The following is a 27,327-nucleotide window of genomic DNA, read 5'->3' as shown; positions in this document are numbered from 1 at the left end:
TTTAAATAATTAATTACCACAGGTCAGATGTCTTCAGAAGTCCTAATCACCAAATAGCATCTAAGCAAAATAAAAAATAATAAAATCTTCATCAAAACACAGCCCCATGCAATATAAAGCAATTACAAAAAAGAATTAACTGCAGCATCAAATGCTAATCAGAACCTTATGACTCTAACATCATATCCACTTTCATGCTGGTACACTGCCAATATACTGACAGCTTTCCCATCTGTTTCAAGATATCAGCTGAAATATATAGCAAGACACAGATATATAGGGAGGATATCTGACCTTGAAGCCCTATCAAAAGCTATCCTGCTCATTAATTTACTCCAAACACGTTCGCCTGGAGAACTATAATTCTGAAGCTGCTAATAAGTAAGTCATTTATAAAGGAACAAATCCAGATAGACAATGCTTATTGTAGTTTTCAATGTTTCCATATTAATGTATTTCAGGACAGAGTGCAGACATTTCAGATCATTTTTGTGAAATAGTTTACATTAGAGGACTAATAATAGACCAAATTAGAGGACTAATAATAGACTAAAACCCTCCCTCCCCCTAAAATCCTAATTACATATTCAGTCCAAGTGACGCACACACCAAACAACCCATAGATCAGAATCTTCAAGCACCTCTGCTGACCCAGCTACAGCAGAATAATTCCCAGAAAGCCTTGAAACGCTGAGACACAAACACTTCCCCTGACACAAGCACAAAACAGTGGTCACTGACTCCCTTACGATGTAATTAAAGAAGAGGTTTTAAAGGCACTGATCAGCAAAAATGTGCACTAATGACTGGCAGTGTAAAAAGACTCTTAATATACTACTTTGAAAATGCTTTTAAAAGACAAAACATAAGAAGAATATATTAAGTATTATGCTGTTAAACCTTTCCGATTTTCCTATTGTATTTTTTTTTTACCGCATAATGCTCTGCTGCTGCAATTGACAGCCTGTTACAGTATAGCATGCCAATTTCACCTCTTGCCATTGTTTGTGAGTGAACTGAAGGAGAACATGCTTGCTGTGAGTATACCTGCAAGGCATGTGAGAATTTGACAGCAGGATGAAGGACTAAGCGACACATTTCCTCTGAGGCCTCACTATAGCACAGGTGCTTCTCAAGCACCCCTACAGTCATTAATAATGAAACTTTTCTTAGCTCTATTTTTCTTGCAATAAGATTAGTGATTTGGAATGATATAATAAAAAGCAAATAAATAATGCAAACATATTTTAAAAAGAAAATGAACTGGATAGCCAACATGACGTGAAACAGTGGTAGCGTCCTGCAGTGTGGCAAGTGTTTAAATATATTTTAGACTGCATATTACAATCATTGTATTATACTTATTGTCTAATATTTAATTAAAAAACAGATGACAAACAGCTAGACATGGATTGATGGATGGATGATTGGATGGATGGATGGATGGGACTGCGCTGACATCAAATGAAACTATATAATTGTGCAAATATGTGCTAACTCTTGATTAGAAAAATCCAGCACCTGTTTCACTTCTTCATTCTGCATCTGCGTTCTACTTTTCTATCCCCTGGAAAGACACTGCATGATCCCTCACTATTCACAGCAGACTTCCTGTGATGCCGTAATCTGTGCTTCTTTTTGGATGGGTTTCTCTCTTCCATCTTATTCAAATGGTGTATGTGGTGGTCCTCTCTGCAAAGAAAATCTGAAGAGGCAGAGGCCATGAGAGGAAGAGATGTAGGCCTGGTAGCTTGATATACGTCTGCATCACCAGATTCAATATCGCATGGACCGTAAGTTTCCAACACCAAATCATCTGAACCATTGGTAGTGACAAGTCCCTTAGTCTCCAAAAGGGAAGGTTTCACATCTTCAGAAAAGTTGGACTTCCTCAAGTGATCATGCAAGCTTCTCTCAGAAGTTGCCACTGGCCTTTTCTTTTTCTTTATGTATTTTTGAGAGTGTTCTTTGTTCCTTTTTACCCCTTGCTCAGGCTCAAGGATATCTCTTATCTCACAGCTTGAGTGAGCTTGAGTAAAGTTGATTTTCATAGAAGACAACTGACTTGCGCACTGCTGAACAAGAGAAGCTAGACTGATGTCACTAATTATCCCGCAGGTGCTGGCTGGAGAGAGTAGGTCTCTGGTTATTGGCTGTGGAGTTAGAGAGGACCTAGGAAGACTGGCATGGCCCCAAAGGTTTGAAGTCTTGATGTGCTCAATGAGGGACATACAAGAGCGGCACAGGTGCAGATCTTTCACTCCATTTTTCAGGGAACTCTTGCAAGATTCACAAAGAGAATCCTTGTTTATGGCCAACACAAACAAAGACCTTGTCCCAGAGCCAGGAGAGCTTACCACTGGGGACTGCAAATCTCCAGCTGGAGTTTTAGGAGAGTCGATATTGAATATCCTGAAACACACACCACTCATTGGGGTCTTGGGTTGGCTCTCTGGAGAGGCCAAGGTTGACATCACTGTGTTTGCATCATATTTTGAAGGCAGAACACCAACGCTTTTCTGACTTGACTCTTTGAAATCAGCTGTGTCTCCTCTACCATTAACAGTTCTTGATCCTTTTGTTGATTTCCTAATCTTTGCTGACTGGGTTTTGAATCTCAGACATTCATCTCTTGTTTCTTCACTGCTAATTTGTGAAGATCTCAACTCTGCTGGGTTGCTATTGTCAGTCCTATGCTTTAGCCAATTTTGGGTTGGCTCTCTGGAGAGGCCAAGGTTGACATCACTGTGTTTGCATCATATTTTGAAGGCAGAACACCAACGCTTTTCTGACTTGACTCTTTGAAATCAGCTGTGTCTCCTCTACCAGTTCTTGATCCTTTTGTTGATTTCCTAATCTTTGCTGACTGGGTTTTGAATCTCAGACATTCATCTCTTGTTTCTTCACTGCTAATTTGTGAAGATCTCAACTCTGCTGGGTTGCTATTGTCAGTCCTATGCTTTAGCCAATTAACTATACCCATAGCCATAGATATCTCAGTGTCACAAAGCTTTAGTAAGCAATCCTTCCCCATCCATTTACTTTGCAGAAGCTCTTGACCAACAAAGTCCTGAGCCAAAGGTGGGGCAAGATTCTCCTCTGCTCCAACATGGAAGCTGTACATGGATAATGGAAGATCACTGCACTGGCCAACAATGCTGTCTGTTAGATTGATCTCATCATTAAAGATCGAGGTCATCTCTGCCTCGCTGGGGTCACAGAATAGCTCATAAAGAGCATCTCTACTGTACGTGTCCCTAGGGAACTTAATGGAATGCACTGGAGTGTGGGAACTTCTGATGTGGTCCTCAAAACCAGGAGAAACATAATCACAGTAGCCCTCATCACTGGTGTTCCCTTGCTTATCACTTTTGGGTGTTATCACATCAGTATTAAATTCCCTGATCTCGGACTCTACAGGTTGTGGTGTATTTGTTGTTTCATCTTCAGACTTGGTTGTGGAAGGAGATTTTGTGATAGGGGTTGTGGATTTTGTTGCATGTCCTGTTGCTTTTGAACTTTGCCCTAGAAGCAAAGTTCTGTTTAGAGTTTCCCACAACCCAAACATGTCTAGGACCTCAGCGTGCGCTGGAGAAGCCAGACACTCCTTACCTCCCTGGAAACCTGTTGTAGTAGGACTTTGCCTCAGATGTTCACAGGCAACTTTGTGATGCTCGGGGCTAAAGACCCCCTCAGGTGATACAAGTTCATCAGCAAATATCTCACCACAACCAGACTGAGATCCAAAGCTTTTTAATGAAGCAGCATCCTCACAGACATTAGCATAACATTCACTGGAAGAATCGGAGGGAGTCTCACTGAGTTCATCATTATATCTGTTACCAACAGTGGTACATTCTCGGTGCCTTACCGTCTTCCTCGTCCGTTTCAATGTTGGAACATTCTCACCTGCAGCATGACATGGTGTACTTAGTGACATAGCTTTCTCATGTTTGTGTCTATTGTGAACAAACAAGTCCTTAATGGCCTTTCTAGGTTTCCTCAGGGAGATCCTCTTTTTAGGAATGGATTTGGCTATGCAGGGCACAAAGGGCACTTGAGGTGTTAGGTTGCGGTAATCAATGATTTCATGACTGCTGCCAGATGTATCTCGATTCTCACGAAGCAGCCTTAGAGGCGCCTCGAATCCTGAAAAGCTGACACTCGTCACCAGCTTATGGTGATGGTGCCAGTTGGTCCCATCTTTGTACACAGGGCTCACAGCTTGCTGCTGTCCCGTTCCTCTCACACAGTCATGGGTTATGCTTCTTCTAAAAGAGCCATGGAACTGCCTATGACCTTCTGAGAGCGTGTCACTAACCCCTGGAGTCAGTATGTCCAGAGTGTCTGGCACAGGCAGTGAGGATGGGCTTTCATCAGTACTGTGTGTATTCACAAATCCATTCTTAGTGGTGGTTTGAGATTTGTGCTCTTCAGGCCATTTACTCCGGCCATGTGCCTTACTTGACCTCTTCCGATCAACTGAAGGATCTTCGCTCTTTGACAGCTCCATGTTTTCATACACATAACTGTAACTAGATATGAGACAAATGCAGGATACAGTAAATATAGGAGGATTATTTATGATTTTTATTTCATTTTTCAAATATTTTACAATGTTATATTGTACTTTAATCATAAATGTGTCTACTATTTCATCCTTTATCACTCAAACCTAGGGTTGCAAAGGGGGGGGGGACCTTCCATGGGAACTTCGTCTGGGGAATTTTGGAAATATTCCAAGTTTGAAACTTACCAGGAATATTTGGGAATTTATAGGAATTAAATGAAAATTTGGGGTAATTTATAAAACTATCATATACAAACATAAATATAAACATTTTGTTTGATCATAGGCTCACATGCATGGAAACTAATAGAAATTTAAAAAATTAAATTTTTGGAGGAAAGCAAAAATTTGGAAAAAAAATCCAAACTTTTTGGAAAGCATTTTGGGGGAGATGCTTTTTTAGAATTTATTGATGAATGAAAACTTGTGAACAGTGTTTATTCAAAATATAAATCTTTTCTAACAATATAAGTCTTTACTATTACTTTTTATTAATTTAACACATCCTTGTTGAATAAAACATAACAGTATATTACACACAGCACAAGGAAGTTTTAAACAATTTTTTTTTGTAATATTCATGTAATTTACATGAATACTTACCAAGATGGACATTTTGATATTTTGTGTGCACGATTTAAGAAATGATCTGTTCATGTTATGTAGGAAAGCACAGTGCATGTGGAGTGTGTGGCCTCAATAGCCCTGCAGTAAGCAGTGTGCTGAGTGTGCATGTGATTGAGCAGTGTGTAGGGTAGAAATTAAACTGAAATTGCATTAAATCAGGTTGTTTTAACCAAGATTATGCTGCAAGATTTTTTCTCAACTACATTTCAGTCCCCAGTTCCTGCAATTTTGCTAATTTCCAGTTTATTCCCATAAATTCCCGTTAATTCACATATATTCCCGTTAACTCCCATAGAAAGTTTCCAGTCTTGAAAATTCCCGGAATTTTGCAACCCTACTCAAACCTGAACAAGATTATTAAAAAATGTTTTTTAAACTGTTAAAATGCACAACATTTAATACACCTTATTTAAAATAAGAAAAAAAATGATATCTAATGTTTTGCTTGAATTTTTGATGCTTTTGAATCTACACGTTAAACTGGCTATGAGATCAGTGAGAAATTTCTATATGCAACAGAAATTCACAATAAATGAATCTTCAAAACAAGCAATGAACATTATTTCAGAAAAAAATGAAAAGACTGCTCTTATCAGCTGAACAATATTCATTTAAAAAGGTTTTTAAACTCATTTTACAATTGTTATTCCACATTTGTGTTTTACATTATTCCTGACAGCTAGAAGATTCATTGCCGCACATATGTGAAAACTAATCAGTAATAAACAGTAACAATATTATTTTGATGCGTGCTTTTATTTGACGTAATAGGGCAAAGTGCAATACTTCTTGTATTTAAATCAATACAAAGGTCCAGCGTTATGTAACTATTTATTCCACAGTTGCTACAATGTAAATATTTATACTACACATCTATTGTAAAGTATATTTTATAGCAAAAGATGACTACAAAAAGGTTGATTTGTAGTAAGAAAAAAGGGATGTAACAATTGCCTACTGTGCACTTCGTTAATACTGATATCATTTAACTGAAACTCAAATCTGAGAACACAAGGACAATCTGTATAGTTTATAAAATAGGTCACACATGAATATTATAACCAGATTGAGCATTATATGGCTCTACAATTTGAAATAAACAACGGGTCATACTACCGGTAATGAGCCAATCGCGAAAAGCCTCACAAAAACAAAATTCCATTGATTTTATATTTAGGAATAACTCCTGTTTGTAACGTACTCTAGTCCCACTGGCTTGCAATTCGTCGTTCGGTTTAATTTGAGCAACGCCTGGATACAATTTTTGCTTAAAACAAAGTCCACTGATTTCTAATAAATGAACGAAATCGAATGGCACGTTATTTCGGCGGTCATTTTAATACATACCTGAGGCAGATTGTAACGAAAGGCGTTTGGCGGGAGCTGGACTGGTGGCTCACAAGCGCGTGACAAGATGGGATGCTCTGGCTGTCAGCGCGCGTGTGGAGATACATAACGATAGCCAATCAGAAGACAGAATAACGCTCACAACACAGCATCATCACTCGCTGATCATAAGCCTGGAGACAACGAGCGCGGAACGTTTTCACACCCTGTGGACACTGAAATATCACCGAAGGGCTTCAATAACATCTCTGGTTGTGAAATATAAAGCCTCCAGGCTCAGCTCAAACTGAGAGACGAATATTAATATATTCCCCTAAAAAAATAAATAAAAGAAAGCCGGTGCATCACAAGCCACTAATTCCATTAAAGCCACTTCACTCAACGTAAAGCCACAATAATAGCTATTTGAATCATTTTAAATAATTAGTGCTAAAACAAAGCTAATGCTTAATGTTTGCTTGTACTATGGCACTAATGTTAATATTTTACCTGTAAATCAAAACACACAAGAATGGAGTTTCATTCTTGAAATGTGACATTTTATTAAACTTCCCAGGAACGCTGAACACAAGAGACAACAATTTTTAGAAGGGAAAAAAAAAAAAAGTTCAGAACTAAACAGAAATATTATGTTCTCCAACTCTGAAGTGCAAATGTTGATCACAGATAAGGAGGAACGCTGAACACAAGAGACAACAATTTTTAGAAGGGAAAAAAAAACAAGTTCAGAACTAAACAGAAATATTATGTTCTCCAACTCTGAAGTGCAAATGTTGATCACAGATAAGGACCCCATCCAAGGTACATAAGGCACAGGAGGTTATCATCCGTGGCTTCTTGAATGAGATAGTGTGCATGGCCCTCAATAGACAGAGGCAGGCCCATCACTTTATTCCTGTTCTTGATCACTCCCTGAAGACGCTGGTCTATGTCCAGAACATGAGTCTTAGCCTAGAGTGGAACAAAACCAAATTATGGCTATTTACAACTATTATTTAAACTCATTACTTAATCTACAGTAAAATGCAACAGCTCAAATTGCATATAAAGCAAGTGTATTCTAACTTCGAACCATAATTCCTTATGTTTACTCATAATTCAAGCCTGCTTAGCTGAATATATAAGCACATATGACAGATAAGCATCTTCATTCAGGCTGAAGTATCTAAGGGGTGAAGTACCTTCTCATTGAGGATCTCTCCAGATTCATTGACTTGTGTCTTAGAGGAACCCTTGACAGGTTTACTCCATTCTACCAAAGGATCATGCAGGAATGTTTTTAAAACACTGGTTAAAAGGAATAAAAAGACATCATGACATTTTAAGTATTATACAAATACTGTATGAAATGTTAAACTCATTACGCAAATCGAACACACTCAGCATAGAACAGTTTTTCTTCAGTATTCATGCATTTCTACTTCAGTATCAGGTCTACTACTAAGTGAAATATCATTCAACAATGCCATTACACAACCGGGCATTCAACAGGAAATAACAGTGTTCAGAGGTAAAGTAGATTACTTATTTAATGCACTAATTTACAAGTGAGGAATGCATTGCATTTTAAGCTCAAAAGTGATTATTTAGATTGCCAAAACAAATCTTTAACAATGTTAGAATGTTACAAATTAATACAAAATAATTAAAATATTCATATTGTATATTTTACTTTGGTTGTTGTAGTCCAATGATTAGTCCTGTTATTAAAATAACAGAACGAAAATGGATTCAAATACAGTTCAGGTTGGACACATAAACAATCTTTATCTGTAACAGTCATAATAATACTGGTCAATCCTCTAACCCTTGATAAATAATATACCAAAAAAAAAGAAAAAAAATAGACAAACATCTAGTAGTAGTAGTAGTAGTAATAAGAGTAATTAGTAAGATCAACTAAAGTGATATGGATATGTATGTTCCTGCATCGTATCGTTCAAAGTTAGGGGTCATATGGGTTATGTTTTTATTTCGAAAGAAATTAATACTTTTGTTGACTTTAATTTTGATCAAAAGCGACATTAAATTTTGTTTCCATTTCAAATAAAGGCTGATCTTTTGAACTTTCTATTTATCAAAGTTTCCATAAAAAATATTAAACAGCACAACAGTTTTCAACATTGATAATAATAAATGTTCCTTGAACACCAAATAATTTTCGAATGATTTCTGAAGGTTCATGTGACACTGAAGACTGGAGTAACGGCTGCTGAAAATTCAGTTTTGCCGTCACAGCAAAAAGTTAGTATTTTTTAAATTATAATATTTCAGCATATTACTGTTAGTACTGTATTTTTAATCAAATAAATGCAGCCTTGGTGAGCATACAAAACTTCTTTAAAAAAAAAAAATTTTTTTTTTTTTTTTTTTTATCTTACCGACCCCAAACTTTTGAACAGTAGTGGAATTTTGTCTGCCTGTGTAAGTTCAGAGATGTTCACCTCATGAGTGGCTCTCTCTGGTCCCTCATAAGTCTGAGTGTGACTTCACAGGCCTGTCTGAACAGGCCCTCTGTGCCCATCGGCCCCATCGCATGAACCATGTTCTGAGTGAGCCGGAAGGGAACCACCTCAGGAACATCAAATGTCTCCCCCTTAAGCACCAAAAACACATTTATTCTTCAGTTACCCAAAGATATAAAGTATAGGGAGTAATAAAACTGTCACATTCCTCATTCATCTCAAACCTTGTTGAAGAGGCAGTTGAAATCCACATGGACACACTCGCCAGTTAGGGAGTCAAACAAAATGTTCTCTCCATGGCGATCGCCAAGTCCAAGAATATAGCCCACCATAGACATGACTGCAGTAGAGCGACAGTAAGCAGACCTGCTGTTGTACCTGTGAAATGCCACATTTGCCCCATGTGCAAAGATGTTCAAGTAAGTGCTTTCCTAATGAATTACTCAAAACTCACCTTAATAGCAAACACTAAGAAACATTTAGCATATTACTGTGCAAAGATATTATGACTATGAACACTGAAAGCCTGTAATATATATACCAAGAGGTGGGATCAGGAAACGTCCGTAGGAACCACTCATGAAAAACTGGTGGGTGTCTGGCACACAGCACATCTTTGTGCAGCTTTAGCTTCTCCTGAAAAGATGCTGTTTTTGGCAAAATCAGCTTTCGCAGCTCTGTCCCACTGACATAGATCCCTGTTCAAAAAACAAATACACCACTTTAACTCAATTTAGACCAATTTCACTAAAAATATGGGAATTGAAAACAGCCTGAAAATAACACTCAGTATGCTTAAAATTTTTAAAACGGCATGCTTAACGCTCTCTAGAATTGATTCTGATTGGTTAATCAATATTTCATGTCTATATACAGTACACTATCGTTCAGAAGTTTGGGGTCAATAAAAATGTATTAAAACAGAAATGTTGTGAAACATTATTATAATTTAACATAAATGTTTTCTATTTGAATATATTTTAAAATGTAAATTATTCCTGTGATGGCAAAACTGAATTTTCAGCATCATTACTCCAGTCTTCAGTGTCACATGATCCTTCAGAAATCAATCTAATATGCTGATTTGCTGCTCAAGAAACATTTCTTCTTATTATCATTGTTGAAAACGGTGCTACTTAATACTTTTTTGTGGAAATCATTTTTTTTCCCCAGGATTCTTTGATGAATGGAAAGTTTAAAAAACAGCATTTATGTGAAACAGAAATCTTTTGGAACATTATAAATGCTGCCTTTTTTGATCAATTTAATGCATCCTGCCAAAGAAAAAAAAATCTTACTAACCCTTTTGAATGGCAGTAGGCCCGTTTATTTATTTGGTGATAACAACTGTAAGCCGATCATTACCACAAAATAAATCACTTCAGAGTGATACAAGCTTTTATTTTACGCTCTGTGTCAGGATATTATGCAACTCATAACATTACTCCATTATGACATACACTGTATATCCTGAAGAGAAATCGAGGCTATGAAATCAGCACACCTTTCTCTTTATACAGCTTTGTGAGGATGTGGCGTACACCCGCCGTGTTGTTGACCCACTCTATTATGCCGCACTCTTCATTTAGAGGGATGACTGCATATGTCCGAATGTGCAAATCCCTCCGTCTAGACTCCGCATCTTTCCTCAAAGACTAACAAAGGCACATTTTTATTAGGCAAGTTCTCAGGAAAATGCCGTTCATCATTCAGGTATTTAGTGAACAGCACATCTCTAGTACCTTATTAATCAGACAGTTGAACTCCATCAGCCTGCAATCTTTCCTCAGGTCATCTTTAGGTTTGCACATCATGGTGTAGAACTTTCCATCAGAGCCCTTGAGCGAGATCTTTTTAGGCTTCTGCAAGGATGCCAAGATCTCCACCTTGATTAAATGAAACGTGTAATGATGAATCATGAATAAAGTATCATCTGAAATGAGAGTGACGCATTATGTGCTCAAAAACTGGTGTATGGTGAAACAGGCGGGACTGACTGTGTCATCAAAGCCACCGAGGTAGACCCAGTGTCCTGGAAAGGCATCGTGTTTGGGGTTGGCTCCGCCAGTGGAAGGCAGGGTGGGTATAAGGACAGACTGCAGGGGGATCAGGATCTGACTGAAGGTAGGCTCTTCCACCAGTTTCTTCAGCATTTTGAAGTGTACGCTCATGCTGAGGGTGCTGCTGTTCCCATCCACCTACACAATTAAACAAAAACACAGTCTGACTGCATCCAAATGCAACCGTAATTTTAGAACCAACTGAGTTTAAAATGAATGCTAAGCGGAAAGTTAGGGAATAGTAAAGATTAAGAATAAATGCATAAAAGCTGTTTCCATGGAAATCAAAATATAATTTTCTTGTTAGCGGTACAGTCTTGTCCTACTGGTTTATTGCCGAGCTCCACCAGCTTGTCAGTCAGTCTGTTGGCATCTCCGATAAATTTCCCAAATGACTCATTTAGACTGACGGCCTTCTTCAGGATCTCCTTACATCTGTTCATTCGGGTCGGATAGGAGGACTAAAAAAAAAATAATTTTAAAAGCACATACATTAAACCGTTTATATCCGTGAAAAGACACTATTTATGGTTGTAGATGTGTCTAAGGTGTCTGACCTTTGACACAGCAGTCATCATCCACATAGCTTGTTGTGGGTAAGCTAAGAAAACTTTGGCCACAATCTCCATCAGCACAGCAAAGACTTCATTGTTGGAGTGGCAGATTCGGGAGATGAGCTGTGAAAAGGCTGTGAGGAACTGATAGGGCGAGAGGTTGCTGGTGTGTTCGCTGATGACGGAATTGATCTTAGTGAGTTCAGCACGCATCTGGGCTCGGTCAGAGCGGCCAGCTGAAAAAAAAAGGAGGAAGCTGGTGTGTCATAGTGGAAATCAGAAATCAATTACTGGTCAACACAAATAATTTATTATTTAAAAGTAGGGCTGTCATCGTTAACGCATGCGATTAATTTTACAATCCTTAACGCGTTAAAATAATTTTGCGCAATTAACGCAAAATTACTGAAGCACAATTTCTATTCTAACCCTTTAACCCAATTTTGCTTCTATGCTTGCTATTAGATCATTTTAAGCTGCTAAACTCCGGGAAAGTTTTCAGTCCAATGATCCAGTAAGCGAATGCATTCAAACAATCCGTCCAAAACAGCGCTAATATAAAGGAAACCAGGCTGATTACATCAGAGATCGCAGAGAGAACAGAGACTCGCGTTGCGTTTTAAGTGAATTATTCATTCCAGTGTGTTTCGCTTTAAACACAAGCTCTGTCATCTGAGATTGTCTCTGAAGAGCGCGAGCCCTCACACGTCGCGCTGTGTGAAGTACAGACTGAACGGATTGTCAACACATCCCACCGCTGTATGGCCAGATGAGATGCAAACTATGGTTTCTCGACTTGATAACCAGTCTCGCTAGTAAAGTTTTGATGGATGAAGACGCAACTTGACTCTTTGCTGTTGCACTGTACACATACTATAAAATTCTGATTTTTTTTTTCTTTCATATGTGCTCATATGGGCTCCTTATATCATTTGGTTCTTTGGTGTCCTTTTGGAGTTTCTAAGTGTCATTTTTTGGAAAGACATCTAAATTTATCTTGAAAAAAGCTTGCAGAAAATACAGATTTTTGAGAATCACCCTTCAATCTTTTGGTTTACTTTGCTGGATATAGCAAATGATGACAAAATAAACATTTGAAACAAGATAAATGGTCTATGCTTAATTTCATGAAGTGTGCGATTAATCGCGATTAATCACAGAAAAAGGATGTGATTAATCAGATAAATAATTAATTGATTGACAGCCCTATTTAAAAGGTTAAAATATTTCAAGAACAACGCATAAGAATCTGCACGATTCATAATCAATGCATTGATAAAATGAGTAAATCTTTTAACGGTTCATTTCTAAAACTATAGTTAATCAATTTGATTGATTCTTTTGTGATTGAAGTCAACTGCAGGCCAATAAAAGGATTAAAATATTTTAAAATCAATGCATATGAATCTGCAAGATTTGTAATCGATGCATTAATACAACGAGTGAATTGTATAATTACTTAGTTTTAACACTACAGATTATCGAGGGTAATTTTGTGTTTTACCTTTTTCAAACTCATAAACTTTGGCTCCGAAGTCCAGCCATAAGGTTAGCATTCTGGGCATGGCTTGATAGATGTACTGATTGCCAAACTGCAGGGCTCTATGAAGAGAGAGCAAAACATTACTGTTTCTACCTATCACACATTGAAAAACATTTAATTCAGGAACTGCTCCTACAGGAGGATTACCAATAGAAAACATCTTACTTTCCAAAATAAGTGACGATATAACGGATGAGGTTGCCTTGTCTTTCCAGTTTGTTGTCAGTGACCATGGGCATCACTTTGTCATAGTATTTGGCCAGGTAAAAGTTACCATCCTCCCATTCTGGTAACAGATGTGTGACATCCTGTATTTATGAAAGAAAAAGACACTGTGTGATCTATGGCTGAACAGAGTTAATTGTAAAGAACATTTTAATAATCTAAGGAACCATTTTCCACCATAAAGAACCTTTTGTCCAATGGAAAAGTCTATAGATGTTACAGGTTCTTCAGTGAACCATCGATGCCAATAAGGAACCTTTATTTTAAAGAGTGTAGACATCTTACACACAATACTCCAATGATGACAGTTAAGAGACAAAAAATTATCCGAAAGCATGACAGCACATCTGATTAACTGCTCACATTTGAGCACGGTCTATGAAGGATCATAAAATAGTATACTAATGTGTTTTAATGAGTGTGTTATGAAACAAGCCTTGAACAACTGCTTTTAGCTTGAACGCAGCATTTTAGAAGTGTTTCATGCGCAAGATGCTGCAGAAGACACGTGTGTAACGGTCAAACACATCCTGTCTGTCAAGCACATGTTTACATAGAAAAACAAAACAAAAGCAGCACAGTTGAATGCAAAAACCTTTGAAGAACTACTACACGTTTGATATTTCATGTTTGTATGATGGTGATAGGCTAAAAGATGCTTGTTCTTTTCAAAACATTTACTATTAATAATAGCCCACTGTAGCGTCTGGACCAATCAAACACACAATATATATTTTGTTAGCTATATTTAACAAATACTCTGTAACACCCCTCAGTTAACAAGCCATATGAGGACCTATGAACCCTTCCCCCTGAAATGCGTAACACCCCAGGAAGCCGAACAGGCCCCTGGTTCCATGGCAACCAACGCTGATATCACTGGGTTTATTGGCCAAAGGAATGCAAAGCAGGGAAAATCCCTGCATGTCCCAGGGCAAGAGGCAGTGTAGAAATGGACTTTTCTACTAATTAATTCATAGGAAAACCTTTCTTTGAATGAACAGTGTATCCTTAAGGTCATTGGGTATATTATTGTCATCGTGTATTTTGTCTTTGAAATTGTATACTGTGATGCAGGCTTATAATCGAAACACACTCCTGTCATCCTTTCACTATATGTAATCCTACCTTGCTTAGTATCTATGAATTCGCCTTCTTATGATCGAAACATTGAGATTCCGGACTTCCTCATTGGACAAGCCCATCTTGAGGGGCGTGAATCTTTGTAGGCTTTAAAGGCCACACTTCATGTGACCCGCGTCAGTCGGTGGTTTGTTGGAATTCTGAGAGGTGGTGAGAAAAACGCTCCCGGAAACCCTAAGCTCGCGCCAGGCTTCGGCCTTGTCCTTTCCATTCATCAAGTTACTCTGACGCAAACTGGTTCTTTCTCATCAACCAACTTCAGCAAGATCTTGGGCCTTAAGATTGCACTTTTACTCATTTTGAATTCTGAACATATGTGACCCTGGATCACAAAACCTTAAGTGTCTTAAAAAGTCTTAAGTGTCCATTTTTTCATATTGAGATTTATACATCAGCTGAAAGTGGAATAAATAAGCTTTCCATTGATGTGTGGTTTGTTAGGATAGGACAATATTTGACCGAGATGCAACTATTTGAAAATCTGAGCTGCAGAAGGAACTTTAAAACCTTTAAAGTTGTCCAAATGAAGTCCTTAGCAATGCATATTACTAATCAAAAATGAAGTTTTGATATATTTACGGTAGGAAATTTACAAAATATCTTCATGGAACATGATCTTTACTTAATATCCTAATGATTTTTGGCATAAAAGAAAAATCTATAATTTTGACCCATACAATGTATTTTTGGCTATTGCTACAAATATGCCCGTGCAACATAAGACTTGTTTTGTGGTCCAAGGTCACCTAGGATATGTTAAAGAGGGGTTTCTACAATCTTTGCCTTCACATTTCATGTGAAGTGAATTTATTTTACATTTACACCATGTTGTCCACTTGATGTGTTTTACTTGAACTACACTGTAGTTACATTTTAGGTTATGTAGTTAAATGATAATTAAAAAAATTATCAATCAAATTGTTATCCTGAATTGGTCAAACTTAAAAAAATAAATAAAAAATTTTTTTCGCCCAGCCATAGTCTAATCATTCTGATTTCTGTTACATTTGTCCTCATATGTAATTGACTGAAATACCTTATAGGTTTTCATAATAGCATTGCTCTCAAAGTTGGCCGTCTCCTCCATGTATCTGCCCACCAGCAGCATGGCGTTCCCTTTTATCTGGATTCTCTTTGGGTCGGTGAGTGGCTGTTCATCAGGAAAACACTGCTGCACACCTTTCTGCAGGACTATCAGAGCCTGATGCACATCACCCTATAACAACAACATCTTTCCTTAGAACAATTTCAATGATGGATAAGGCCTCCATCAAAGAGACTAGCATTGGTATTTAAACATTATCTGAACTGCTATACCTTAGACCAGAGCCATTTGGCTTTCTCGATGAAGAGCTCAGAGAGAGAGTTCTCAGCATTGAGCAGGGCATTGAAGGCTGTTTGGTGATGGCCAGCTCTTCTGGCCACACGAGCGCTCTGCAGCCAGCACTCACCAACCTGCTCCTCACATGAAGAACTGCAAAGAAGTTTTCATCAAACACACAAACACACTCTCAAATCAAATTGCATTACCACTCAAACAAATGTTATACATTATAATTATATTACCACTATTTTATTATTTACTCATGGTTATGTATTTTGAAATGTGCACTACCAGTCAAAGGTTTGGAATAATTAAGATATTTTTTATGATTTTGAAAGAACTCTCTGATTTCTGATGGAGCATGTGGCACTGAAGACTGTAGCTTTACCATCACAGGAATAAATTCAATTTTAAAATATACAGTGGGTACGGAAAGTATTCAGACCCCTTTAAATTTTTCACTTTTTGTTATATTGCAGCCATTTGCTAAAATCATTTAAGTAAATTTTTTTTCCTCATTAATGTACACACAGCACCCCATATTGACAGAAAAACACAGAATTGTTGACATTTTTGCAGATTTATTAAAAAAGAAAAACTGAAATATCACATGGTCCTAAGTATTCAGACCCTTTGCTGTGACACTCATATATTTAACTCAGGGGCTGTCCATTTCTTCTGATCATCCTGGAGATGGTTCTACACCTTCATTTGAGTCAAGCTGTGTTTGATTATACTGATTGGACCTCAATAAAATGGAAAAGAACTGGTAGTGTTTGAATTACTTTCTTTTAAGGGACAAAAAAGTATTTTTTGCAAATGTCCAAGCTGCTCTTTTCCATACAATCAAACTGAATGGTGACCACAGCTATCAAGCAAGATTTTCAGTGAATAACAACTTATTTATACACAGAATACGGTGTATATTATTATTACGTATAGTGTAGGATTTATTTTGAAATAATTTTCACTCAGAAATTGCTAGTAAATTTCACAAATAATTACAAAGAAATAGCAAATAACACATTGAATTAAACCGTTTTTTTTTGTTTATTTTTAAAGTACAAAGACTGAAATAGTATTTTCTTGTAAAACATTTTCCAATATTCTTTGTTTTATTTACAAATTTCGAAAAATCTTTTTTTTTTTTTTTTACTGTGCAGACATTCTGCTAAACTTTTCATTTTGTGTTCCATTGAAGAAAGGAAGTAATTCAAGTTTGAAACAACATGAGTAAATGAACATTTTTATTGTTGGGTGAACTTCCTCTTTGCCTCTAGAATGATTTAGAAAGAGAAAAGACAATACACTACCAAGTATCTTTAAACGCATATTCAAAAATGAACTCATTACTTGGATTTTTGACATGGAAGTAAAACATTGTGTATTTTGAACTGAAAGTCATATGTTCTCATACCCCTTGCTGAGACTGAGAAGAGCTCTCCGCAGGGCCAGGACGGGTTCCTTGGCTCTGAACGAGTTTTGGGTCATGAGTAGGCGGGCATCCCAGTTGAGTTTGGGCTCAGGCTTCTTGGATCCTCCAGCATCTCTGCTTTCCTTCTGCAGCTCAGTGAAGGCATGCTCCAACTCACACAGCATGTGCAGCCTAAGACCCAACACAAAAGTGCATTTGAGAACACTGTATGTGTATAGTTTTTAATTTTCCAAAATGGTCAACCACCAGATTACCTGACTATGTACTCATATCCTCTCTGATAGGTGCCACACTCAAAACTGGCTGCTGATAAAGGGACGACTTGTTCTTTCCTAGCTACTTTAAGCTTTTCATAGAATGCCTCGGAATCTTGCTTCTTGCCAGCCAGCAACATTTGGCCAAGTCTGACACCCCATGTGCTGGACTTACAATCTATAAAACAGATGACAAATATTAATGCTTCTTCAATCTGAAAAACATTTCTGTTTCTAGAAACAGCAAAAGTCCTTTACCAGAGGCAATATAGTCCTCAACTAAGTCCCATTTTGACAGCTTCCATGCTGCCTCGACCCGGTACGCATTCAGATCGGATTTCCATCGTGGCCTTTGTTAAGAAAATAACATCGGTTTAAAAAAACAAAATCAGTGGTTGCATGAAACGGTGTCAGAGGACTGCGTCTACATCAGTACACCTACCTGCTTGCCAGAACTCCATTGACCTGAGTTATTACTGTAGAGAGTTGACCAAGACCCAACATAGAGTTCATAACACCATGATAATGGACAATCTGCATGCAAAGATATGAAAGTGAGAGGAAAAATATTAGTTACCAGAATACTAAAAATGAGAAAATACACGAACTGTTAACCACACAAATGTCAGAGACAGAACACTCTGAAGTTACACTAAATCAAATCATCAGATCTTACTTAAAAGTTATGAACTGCACTTGGATGAAAAAAAGATATTAACTTAAATTACTGCATAGGATTCTACAGGATATAACAAAAACTTTATGCCATATAGGATCTACTGAATTTGCTTGGGTTATTCTCAAAATGTTACTTGAATTTTCAGTCATTAAAAGCATATCAAGTATTGAAGCATCATTCTATAATTGAATAAAATTAAATGGTTTGACTCTTATGGAGGCCCAAATCTGCATAAATAAATAATTGGAAAATAAATGAAGAAATAAATTACTTTCTTTTCCCCGATTCACATTATGTCGAATTACAACTTTCCAGAAATATAAACAGTTGTATTGACACACCTTTATTTATATTATTTATTTATTATATAAAATAATATCTATTTGTTTGTTTTTTTGTTAAATGTGCTAAATTATACGGAGTTGAAATACATAATTCACACATGTCATTTGTGATACATTGTTTAACTAATAGTTTACTTTGGCACTGGGTCTGTTTGGACAACTGCCTAAATTTGCACACACTGACCTGAGTTTGGCAGGTACCCATAAGAATAAGAGTGTGTGTGTTTCTCACCTGGTCTGGCTCGAGCTGGATGGCTCTGTCGTAGCAGGCAGTGGATTCACGCAGTAGTCCAATGCTCTCATGCTCCAGGATCTGCTCTCTCAATGACGGCTCCTCTTTTCTCAGATCATTCACTCCCCTCACGCCATCTGGCTCATGCATGGCCGCATACATAGTCTAGAAGAGGGCCAGAAAAAGAGACAGGTTACAACAGAACTTAAAAGAGTTCATCTGATTTCTAGACAAGTTGTGCATGCAACTGTTTTAAACTCTTTCTGAATATTTTCAAACCCCATGCATATTTGATAGGTCAAATTTTATTTTATTTCATGACTCTCTGGAATACATGATTCTGATTGATAAATTGTAGCACTGAACAAAGTATATAACAGCACTTTTCTCAGGCAACTGATTTCCTACATACACTACAGTTGAAAAGTTTGGGGTCAGTAAGATTTTTTTTAAGAAATTAATTTTATTCAGCAAGGGCGCATTACATTTTTCAAAAGAGCCAGTAAAGACATTTATAATTACAACATCTTTCTATATCAAATAAATGCTGTTCTTTTTTATTTTATTGTTCTTCTATTCATCAAAGAATCCTGAAAAAAGTGTGTTATGGTTTCCACAAAAATATTATGCATTAAGCATTTATTTTGTAAGTAGCGATAGCCAGTAATCATAAAACTCATGCAAGACTGGTAAGACCTGGAGGAATGAAAGATGGTCCTGAATGTTCTGCTTCTTTTCACGGATAAAAGACTCAAAGTGCATGACAGCACGCGTGTAGGCTCTGGAGCGGAAGGATGCCTTGGCCAGCACATCCTGAGGAATACGGTTAAGGAAGGCTACAACACTTTGATATTCACTGTTCTCTGGGCCTAAGAAGATGAAGAAAGAGTCAGAAACACTTTCATTTCAACTTGACTTACATGATACAGAGCTGAAAAATATAATTTACATGTTACTGCTGTTGCATTTACGATAAGATTTTTTTCTGTAAAATATTATGTCATAAAGTATCGAGTCAGGTCAGTAATGCGTGTTATTTATCTCATTTAAAAAGAAAGAAATAAAAAATGAATGGGAATAGGTGGAGTAAGATTTAATAAAGAATAAAAGGCATATTACCTATTATCATTCCCAATAATGTCAAGACTAGGCCTGTCACGATGGCAACTTTGTTGTGCGATATATTGCCCCAGAAATAATTGCGATAAGTGATATTGTCATTTTAAAGACCATTTTATGCCACTGAATATATAATCATAATGCAACGGCATAATAATACAAGAAGGCCTACACACTTCCAAATGACAACAAACTTTTAATTTTTAAGAATATTTAGATCATGGAAATTAAGTATCAAAATATTAGATACCTTAAAAAACCTGAATAAATAGTAAATAAACATTTTCTAACAAAAAGTGCAAAGTAACAAGCAGAAAAAAAGAAAAATGCACAAAAAACTTGTATGGAGATTTTTTCATCTATAGATGTTTCCCTGACCTTCTTTTCTCTGTAAATTAAAGATGCACACTATTGCTGAAAAACACAATCACTACTCAGCAGTCAGATGTCCGTATGCACAAAGACACAGATCCCTAAACAAGACCATATCTGCAGATGAAACTTTGTTTTTAGAAGCATTTTTTAAATTTGAACTAGCACCTCATGACTACACTACATTATGTACGAGAAGCTGCAAAAGACACAGGCACAATGTGGAATGTACAAAACATGGTGCCATTAATTTTTAAGTAAATATAATGGCCGATATATTGCGTCACCAAAAATGATTGAGGTCATGTACATATATTGCGCGATAAGTCGATATATTGATTATTGCGACAGGCCTAGTCAATACATGAAAAAATAATAACCAGCAGCTTTTATGGAAGAAAACAGGACTGAATTAAATAAAAATGTAATCTGGTAAGTCACCTGTGGCCTGTGCCTGCGGCTGCTCTCTGGCATGCTTGCCTGGCCTCTTGTTAGTACTCAGACTCTGCAGCTTGTGGCGGGACCACTGAGTGAGGTGGTCCAGCATGGAGAAGACGGTTTGCGTGCTGAGCTGACTCAGACTGGAGGCGTTCTCCTGCAGTCGCACTAACCGCGGGTCACCCTCCTTCAGAACTGCCATCATCTCTTCATTCACCTACATGACAAAAACAGAGCCTTTTCACTGGTGATACCGTTGTTTCTTTTACTAAACTTTACTGAGCAAAACTACATGGACGGTTTCCTATCAAAAATCCATAACAAGTGCTTTCCACAAATCTTGAATTTGTACCTCTCGCTGCTCCTCCTGAGTGCATCCAATCAGCACATAGACCAAAATGTGGGGCAGCAGGTAGATGGTCACTTTGTAATCATGCTTTATGATGAAACTACAGCAGTTGAACACTTTTCCAGCAAGCTCATGTCTAACCTAAAACACATGAAAAGATGAGGTAGAATTAGTCTTTTGTCTACATTTGAGGCTGGGGAAACTAAAGTGGACATGGACTTACTTTACTGATGAGATATGCTGCCCATGTTGCAGACCAGTCAGAGAATTTGCTTCCACGGCTGGTAAGATATACAGGCTTTTTCAACTTAGACCAGTTCACCACCTTCTGAGAGCTCTTATACCTAATTAAAACAAGCCAGTTTTATGAACACTGGATATAAAATAAGCAGCAGACAAAAAGCCATGCAAAATGATCATGCCCTACCTGGTATTGAGATGCGGCTCCAGGATTTCCTGAACTTGCTCTGGGAATCTTCTCCATAGACGGCGACCTGGTGAGTCAGTCCTGCCCTCCCGACATTCAAATAATGACAGCAGTTCCTGAAACAGAAGGTTACAGAGTTTAACTATCCTAAAACCTACAACATATTGGCATCAAATTATTTATCTGCTGATATGAGATTTTTTTTAATTTATCAGTCTCAGTCGCTATCTAGAATTTTAAATATGCAAGCTTATTTCCCCAAATTTTACATTTAGATTACCTTTGGCGTCATCTAATGCTCACTTAAAGGGGTCATATGATGTTGCTAAAAAGAACATTATTTGGTGTATTTGGTGTAATGAAATGTGTTTATGCGGTTTACGGTTCAAAAAACACATTATTTTCCACATACTATACATTATTGTTTCTCCTCTATGCCCCGCCTTTCTGAAATGCATAGATTTTTACAAAGCTCATCGGTCTGAAAAGCGAGGTGTACCCCCTTTACCATACTGTGATGCCGTGTCCCGGCCAGAGCAAAGAGACAAAAACATTAAAACCCATTAGAAACGAGGCATTTGTTGCATCCAGTGGGGACATAATTACTGATTATAATGACTTATACTGTTTTTTTACGCGTTGCGTTGCATCGTGCCACGTAAACATAAAACGACGTCTGCATTTGTGATCGCAGAAATGACAAACAACAAGCGCTACTCTACACTGCTCAAAACTCACTTTTGAATCGTCAGTGGCAAATCCTTTAACATGAAAATGTACTTACAGGTGCATCTCAATAAATTAGAATCTCATGGAAGTTAATTTATTTCAGTAATTCAACTCAAATTGTGAAACTCGTGTATTAAATAAATTCAGTGCACACAGACTGAAGTAGTTTAAGTCTTTGGTTCTTTTAATTGTGATGATTTTGGCTCACATTTAACAAAAACCCACCAATTCACTATCTCAACAAATTAGAATAACTTCATAAGACCAATAAAAAAACATTTTTAGTGAATTGTTGGCCTTCTGGAAAGTATGTTCATTTACTCTACATGTACTCAATACTTGGTAGGGGCTCCTTTTGCTTTAATTACTGCCTCAATTCGGTGTGGCATGGAGGTGATCAGTTTGTGGCACTACAACTTAACCACTGATTTCTAGTCATGTCCTCTTTTGGAAGGCCAAAAGTATTTTCGCTTTCGCAACGAAACACACAGCATCTTTACAACATGGCGGCTGCGGTGGCAGCAACAATAAAGTTACGCCTTCTTTCTTTGTGTGAACATTTGGGCGGTGTTACGCAAATCTTCCCACATCGTGACGTAGACATGTGGGGGGGTGTTTAAACGAGGCATTTTAGGAGGGCGTGGACCAGTCTTAACTTTTATGAGGAATATCTCTTTGGGTTTGAGACTTTAGTCTTTGCAACTTCAGGGATCTTATCAGGGATCTCTATTCACGAACAGCTTGTAACACTCCAAAGAGAAAGGAAAACTTGAAATCGCATCATATGACCCCTTTAATTTTTTAAAACACTATTGATTTAATAACAGTGCTTGCATGCAGTACTCAAAATGGTTATTTTTCATACTGTGCATTACAATGTTGTGATGTCTAAACTCACTTGTAGCATTTTAAAATAATGATTTTAGTTTTTTTGTGTTTGATTTTTAATTAGGACAAAATTGTATAAAATTTAAATATCAGCCATTTATCAGGCCAATATTTTTATATCAATTTAGGCCTGTCCGATAAAACGGTATCGATATTTATCGACGGTACACTCTCTTCAATAACGATATAAAAAATGTTCGATATAGCGCAAGATATAGGCACGTGCTATGAGTGACGCAGACCGCACACACAAACACAAACACATGCTGAATTGAGTGATGTGCCTGCCTGTGATGAGGAGTTGTGAAAAAAAAAATATTTAAAATCAATAGTTGCATTTGAATGCAAAAATAGTACAATCAAATGTTAGGTGTGCGTCAGGGAGCCTCATTAGTGGAGCGCGAGATGCAGTGATGATGTTGTAAGTGAAGTTGTTGCATTTTAATGCTTGATAAGTCTAGCCCACAAGACGCGCAGTTGCTACGTTATTCATTCAAAATATTAGAGAAATATAGTAGCTCAATGCATAGAAGATCTTGATTAGGTTAAAACCGAAACCAACCCATTCACACAGAACGCATATTCAGCGCATTTTTTAGACGGACAAATATGCCTGCTGCTCTCATGTCTCACACAAGAGATGTATAGAAAGCCATGCAAAGTTAAAACAGTTTAAACTTTTAGAAAACGCGTTACGAATTTGTGGAGGTTTATTCCGTTTCACTGCATCTCATATGTTTTTAAAGGCAATCTGTGTGATTCGGCTCTTTGTATTAAGCAATGCATAAATACATGATGCTGTTTTGTTCATAATTGTTTATGCAATTTACGAAAACGTTTGATTTATATGAGTTCATTTAGACGTAATGCACGTTTTTCTTTTTACAGACAGTTATTTCCTTTGCGTTGGCAATTTAAATGCGTTGCATTATTTTGCTCATTGTGCTCCCCTGTGGCTTCGGGAGACAAGCCAAAAGTTTCCTTCAGACCTATTTAATCTGCATATAAAACATTAGAAATTAGATATTTGTTAAATTTTTATTTTGTGTTTGACTGTTAAAACTAAAAATGGAGTGTGGTCATCATCTTCACTCGGACTGAGCTGATGTGCTTTGGACCCATTAGCTTCATAAGGGCCATTAAACTGTTCAGAGCCTGAGTGGAGAAAAAGGTAACAAATATATTGACATAATGTGGCTAGAACAATCTTGCTGCCTCTAGTACCAGGTTTTCTCAATAGCTCCTGCAGCTCTGGATTCTTTGTACTATCAACCATGCACTGATAAACATTATGTACTTAAAATCCTGAGTTTATGGAGATCTTTACTTGTCTTGTGACATGAAAAAGTGATTAAAGTAAACATAAAAAACAAAAATAATGCTGAAGGATTCATTTTAGAAATTAAGTGAATATTATTTTTCTCTGAAAACAAAAAATTAGAATTTTTAAAGGGGTCCTATTATGCTCTTTTACAAAGTCTTGATTTTGTTTTGGGGGTGTAGTAGAACAGGCTCTCATAATAGGTTGTTCGAAAAACACATTATTTTTCACATATTTTACATTATTAAAACACCTCTCTCCCCAGTCTGGCATGAACGGCTCGAATAGTTCCTGTATCAAATGAAGGCCTGCCTTCTGAAATACGAAATGTGCTGTGATTGGTTAGCTGGGCCAGTGTGAGTTGTGATTGGCACCACTCAGCGCCTGGTCGGGAAATGTCATGCCCCTTACCATACCCCTGTGAGCTTCAGTGTAAATATTGCGTCAATATCAAATCAATTTGAGTGCGATTTAAACCCGGATGATTGTAACCACTCTAAGTTCGTCTGCCTTGGGAAAGCTAGTGTATCTCTGACATAGTGATAACACTCGTTGCCTTCTCTAGTGCAGCTCAACCAGGTCTCGTCCCATTCGTCGATATTTGTGATATCACAAATCCCGGAAAATATGCAAGGTTACAGAGTAATCATTCGTTGTAGTTTTTGAAAAGTGATTTCTGTTAAATAAAATGGCTCCTTTTGAGGTGGACTTTGAACTTTGTAACTTTGCAGATCTTTTTTATGCTCAAACAGCAATATTACAGACTAACTAAAGTTGAACAATTGAAAAAGCATAATAGGACCCCTTTAAAGGAGACATATTATGCCCATTTTTACAATATGTAATATAAGTCTCTGGTGTCCCCAGAATGTGTCTGTGAAGTATTAAAACACACATGAGTTACAAAAACAGACGGTTATGTCTGTGAAGGTAAACTGCTGTGAAATAAATCGAATGTTTATTTTAGATCTGTGTGGCAGCAGCAATATACAGTAAATAAATCCACTGCTCTGTTGTCTCCTCTGAGGCTGGGACTCTAAATAGTGTTCTGTGCTCGTCTGTGCAGCCAAAGGCAGAACAGTTAGCATGTTTTGCACAAACTTTCACCATGGCATTAGAGCCGGTACACCGTTTGGTACACAGTTTCGCTTGCGAAAACACAATAACGGCACCGTGGGTGGAAACTTACAGGTAGTTTAAGTCTTTGGTTCTTTTAATTGTTTTGATTTTGGCTCACATTTCACCAAAACCCACCAATTCACTATCTCAGCTAATTAGAATACTTTATAAGACCAATAAAAAAAACATTTTTAGTGAATTGTTGGCCTTCTGGAAAGTATGTTCATTTACTGTACATGTACTCAATACTTGGATTTTTCCATGTCAGTTCCTAGTGACCATGTCTGTCTATCTCCAATAATGACAAAAACACTAAAAAAGCAGTCAATAAAACTTGTGCTCTATAGAAGTCCTCTGTAGTGACTGAAAATCACTATTCGCTTTCATTTCTATTGAATTTCCAAATTATTCATGATAATCCTCTATAGTAAACTCTAAACTTGAGATCCACAACAAGTGGATCACAAAGTCAGGAAAGCTAAACTGGATAACATTATGAGCAAATTAATTGTTCTTTTTAGCCAGTTCTTTTAAATAAAGCGGTTGCTCTGGTTCACAAGTGGGACAAAACAATAAATTTTTAACAGATTTGTTGATAAATCTCAAACTTTTTTGGTTTTTGATATCTGACTGTTTTTTTTTTCTGTAATTTTTGAAGCATAACAGCCATAAACAGTCAATTCAAAAGATCTATTTTTTGTTTCACAGAAGAAAGAAAGACGTCACATGGGTTTGGAACAATATGACAGAAAGTAAATAATGAAAGAATTTTCATTTCTGGCTGAACTATCCCTTTTTGTTCTAACTAGCCATGACAAGCAATGAGGAACAGAACATGCTGCCGCACCCTCAAAGAAATCTCATTGGTTCAAAATCCAGCTCCAAATAATAGTAACAATAAATATATTCTGACAGGTTGATTTGTCATTTTCTGCAGCATTTCGCTTTCAGTGAGGACAGAAAAAAACCTATAACAGTATGTTGTGTGCCTAGAACGTGGTGTATGATCAGTTTATAATGCGGTAAAATAGATCATAGCTACTGAAAGCTAATGTTTTGCATTAAAACCAGACAAATTGTTTTGAACACCTACCATTTTCTTTTTCTCCTTCTCTCCAGCACTAGAGCTCAGCAGCTGCATGTTGAAAAAAGCCAGAATGCCCAGGAGCTTGGGCTGCAGATAATCTGCCTGCACAAACATACAGTACAGTGACAGATGGCATTATGTCCAGAACAACGGCTATAATAGAAAACTAAAAACAGACCCCAATGCATTCAACTCTGTAGAACAAATGTACTTGAATCAGTCTGTGAAAGTTGGGCCTTAATCTGATGATTATTATTAGAGCAACTGTACCATGCGTCCTGGGGTGGTGATTTCTCTTGGGCCCTGGTAGGGGTCGTCACTGGAGGCAAAAGAAGCTAGAATAGCAAGTCCATTAAAGACCTGCTGGTAATGTTCTCCTAGACGCAAGAGCAGCTCATTATGAAGACCCTGGAAGTCCTGTCTCAGCAGACTGCCCAATTCAATTTCTGTTTCATTCTGTGAAACAAAATATTTATTAAATAAAGAATAAATATTACCTATACATATATTTCTAATAAATAAATGAAAACAAGCAAACAAGTAAATACGTTTTAAAAAGTATATATATATATATATATATATATATAGATATATATATATATATATATATATATATATATATATATATAGATATATAGATAGATAGATAGATAGATAGATAGATAGATAGATAGAT

General features: G+C 37.0%; 2 protein-coding genes across 2 annotated transcripts in view; both read right to left on the bottom strand.

The window, feature by feature from the left end:
• Positions 1–1,423: 1,423 nt before the first annotated feature.
• amer3 (APC membrane recruitment protein 3) lies at positions 1,424–6,607 on the bottom strand. Its single transcript, XM_016235440.1, has 3 exons — positions 6,545–6,607; positions 2,887–4,535; positions 1,424–2,629 (listed from the first exon to the last, which is right to left on the bottom strand). Exons 2-3 carry the CDS (start codon positions 4,511–4,513, stop codon positions 1,527–1,529), a joined length of 2,730 nt encoding a protein of 909 aa, XP_016090926.1. The 5' UTR covers positions 4,514–4,535; positions 6,545–6,607; the 3' UTR covers positions 1,424–1,526.
• A 665-nt stretch (positions 6,608–7,272) lies between these two features.
• The window catches only part of atr (ATR serine/threonine kinase), a 27,221-nt gene continuing 7,166 nt past the window's right edge, over positions 7,273–27,327 (bottom strand). The window contains exons 9-36 of the mRNA XM_016235413.1: positions 26,922–27,107; positions 26,658–26,753; positions 24,188–24,279; positions 23,075–23,078; positions 21,508–21,623; positions 21,304–21,424; positions 21,084–21,221; positions 20,735–20,948; positions 19,499–19,671; positions 18,803–18,967; positions 17,990–18,081; positions 17,806–17,897; positions 17,548–17,725; positions 17,276–17,464; positions 15,852–16,008; positions 15,571–15,750; positions 13,332–13,474; positions 13,128–13,225; positions 11,627–11,859; positions 11,396–11,530; positions 11,007–11,207; positions 10,752–10,895; positions 10,514–10,664; positions 9,551–9,707; positions 9,234–9,387; positions 8,989–9,140; positions 7,726–7,831; positions 7,273–7,495 (exon numbers count right to left, since the gene is read on the bottom strand). Of these exons, the coding sequence (XP_016090899.1) occupies positions 7,322–7,495; positions 7,726–7,831; positions 8,989–9,140; positions 9,234–9,387; positions 9,551–9,707; positions 10,514–10,664; positions 10,752–10,895; positions 11,007–11,207; positions 11,396–11,530; positions 11,627–11,859; positions 13,128–13,225; positions 13,332–13,474; positions 15,571–15,750; positions 15,852–16,008; positions 17,276–17,464; positions 17,548–17,725; positions 17,806–17,897; positions 17,990–18,081; positions 18,803–18,967; positions 19,499–19,671; positions 20,735–20,948; positions 21,084–21,221; positions 21,304–21,424; positions 21,508–21,623; positions 23,075–23,078; positions 24,188–24,279; positions 26,658–26,753; positions 26,922–27,107 (4,041 nt within the window). The 3' untranslated portion in view covers positions 7,273–7,321. The remainder of the gene's footprint in view (positions 7,496–7,725; positions 7,832–8,988; positions 9,141–9,233; positions 9,388–9,550; positions 9,708–10,513; positions 10,665–10,751; positions 10,896–11,006; positions 11,208–11,395; positions 11,531–11,626; positions 11,860–13,127; positions 13,226–13,331; positions 13,475–15,570; positions 15,751–15,851; positions 16,009–17,275; positions 17,465–17,547; positions 17,726–17,805; positions 17,898–17,989; positions 18,082–18,802; positions 18,968–19,498; positions 19,672–20,734; positions 20,949–21,083; positions 21,222–21,303; positions 21,425–21,507; positions 21,624–23,074; positions 23,079–24,187; positions 24,280–26,657; positions 26,754–26,921; positions 27,108–27,327) is intronic.

This window comes from Sinocyclocheilus grahami, unplaced genomic scaffold (assembly GCF_001515645.1).
Source record: "Sinocyclocheilus grahami isolate Dianchi unplaced genomic scaffold, SAMN03320097.WGS_v1.1 scaffold467.1, whole genome shotgun sequence".
NCBI classification, from domain to species: domain Eukaryota; kingdom Metazoa; phylum Chordata; class Actinopteri; order Cypriniformes; family Cyprinidae; genus Sinocyclocheilus; species Sinocyclocheilus grahami.
Note: the sequence above shows the minus strand (reverse complement) of the source record. Positions and strands in the feature narration are given on the sequence as shown.

Excerpts from the sequence above, each read along its gene's own strand:
- amer3 (XM_016235440.1), bottom strand. The coding sequence starts at position 4,513 with ATGGAGCTGTCAAAGAGCGAAGATCCTTCAGTTGATCGGAAGAGGTCA. Across the intron at positions 2,630-2,886 it reads TGAAGAAACAAGAGATGAAT|ATGAATGTCTGAGATTCAAA; the intron begins GTCTGAGATTCA and ends AAGAAACAAGAG.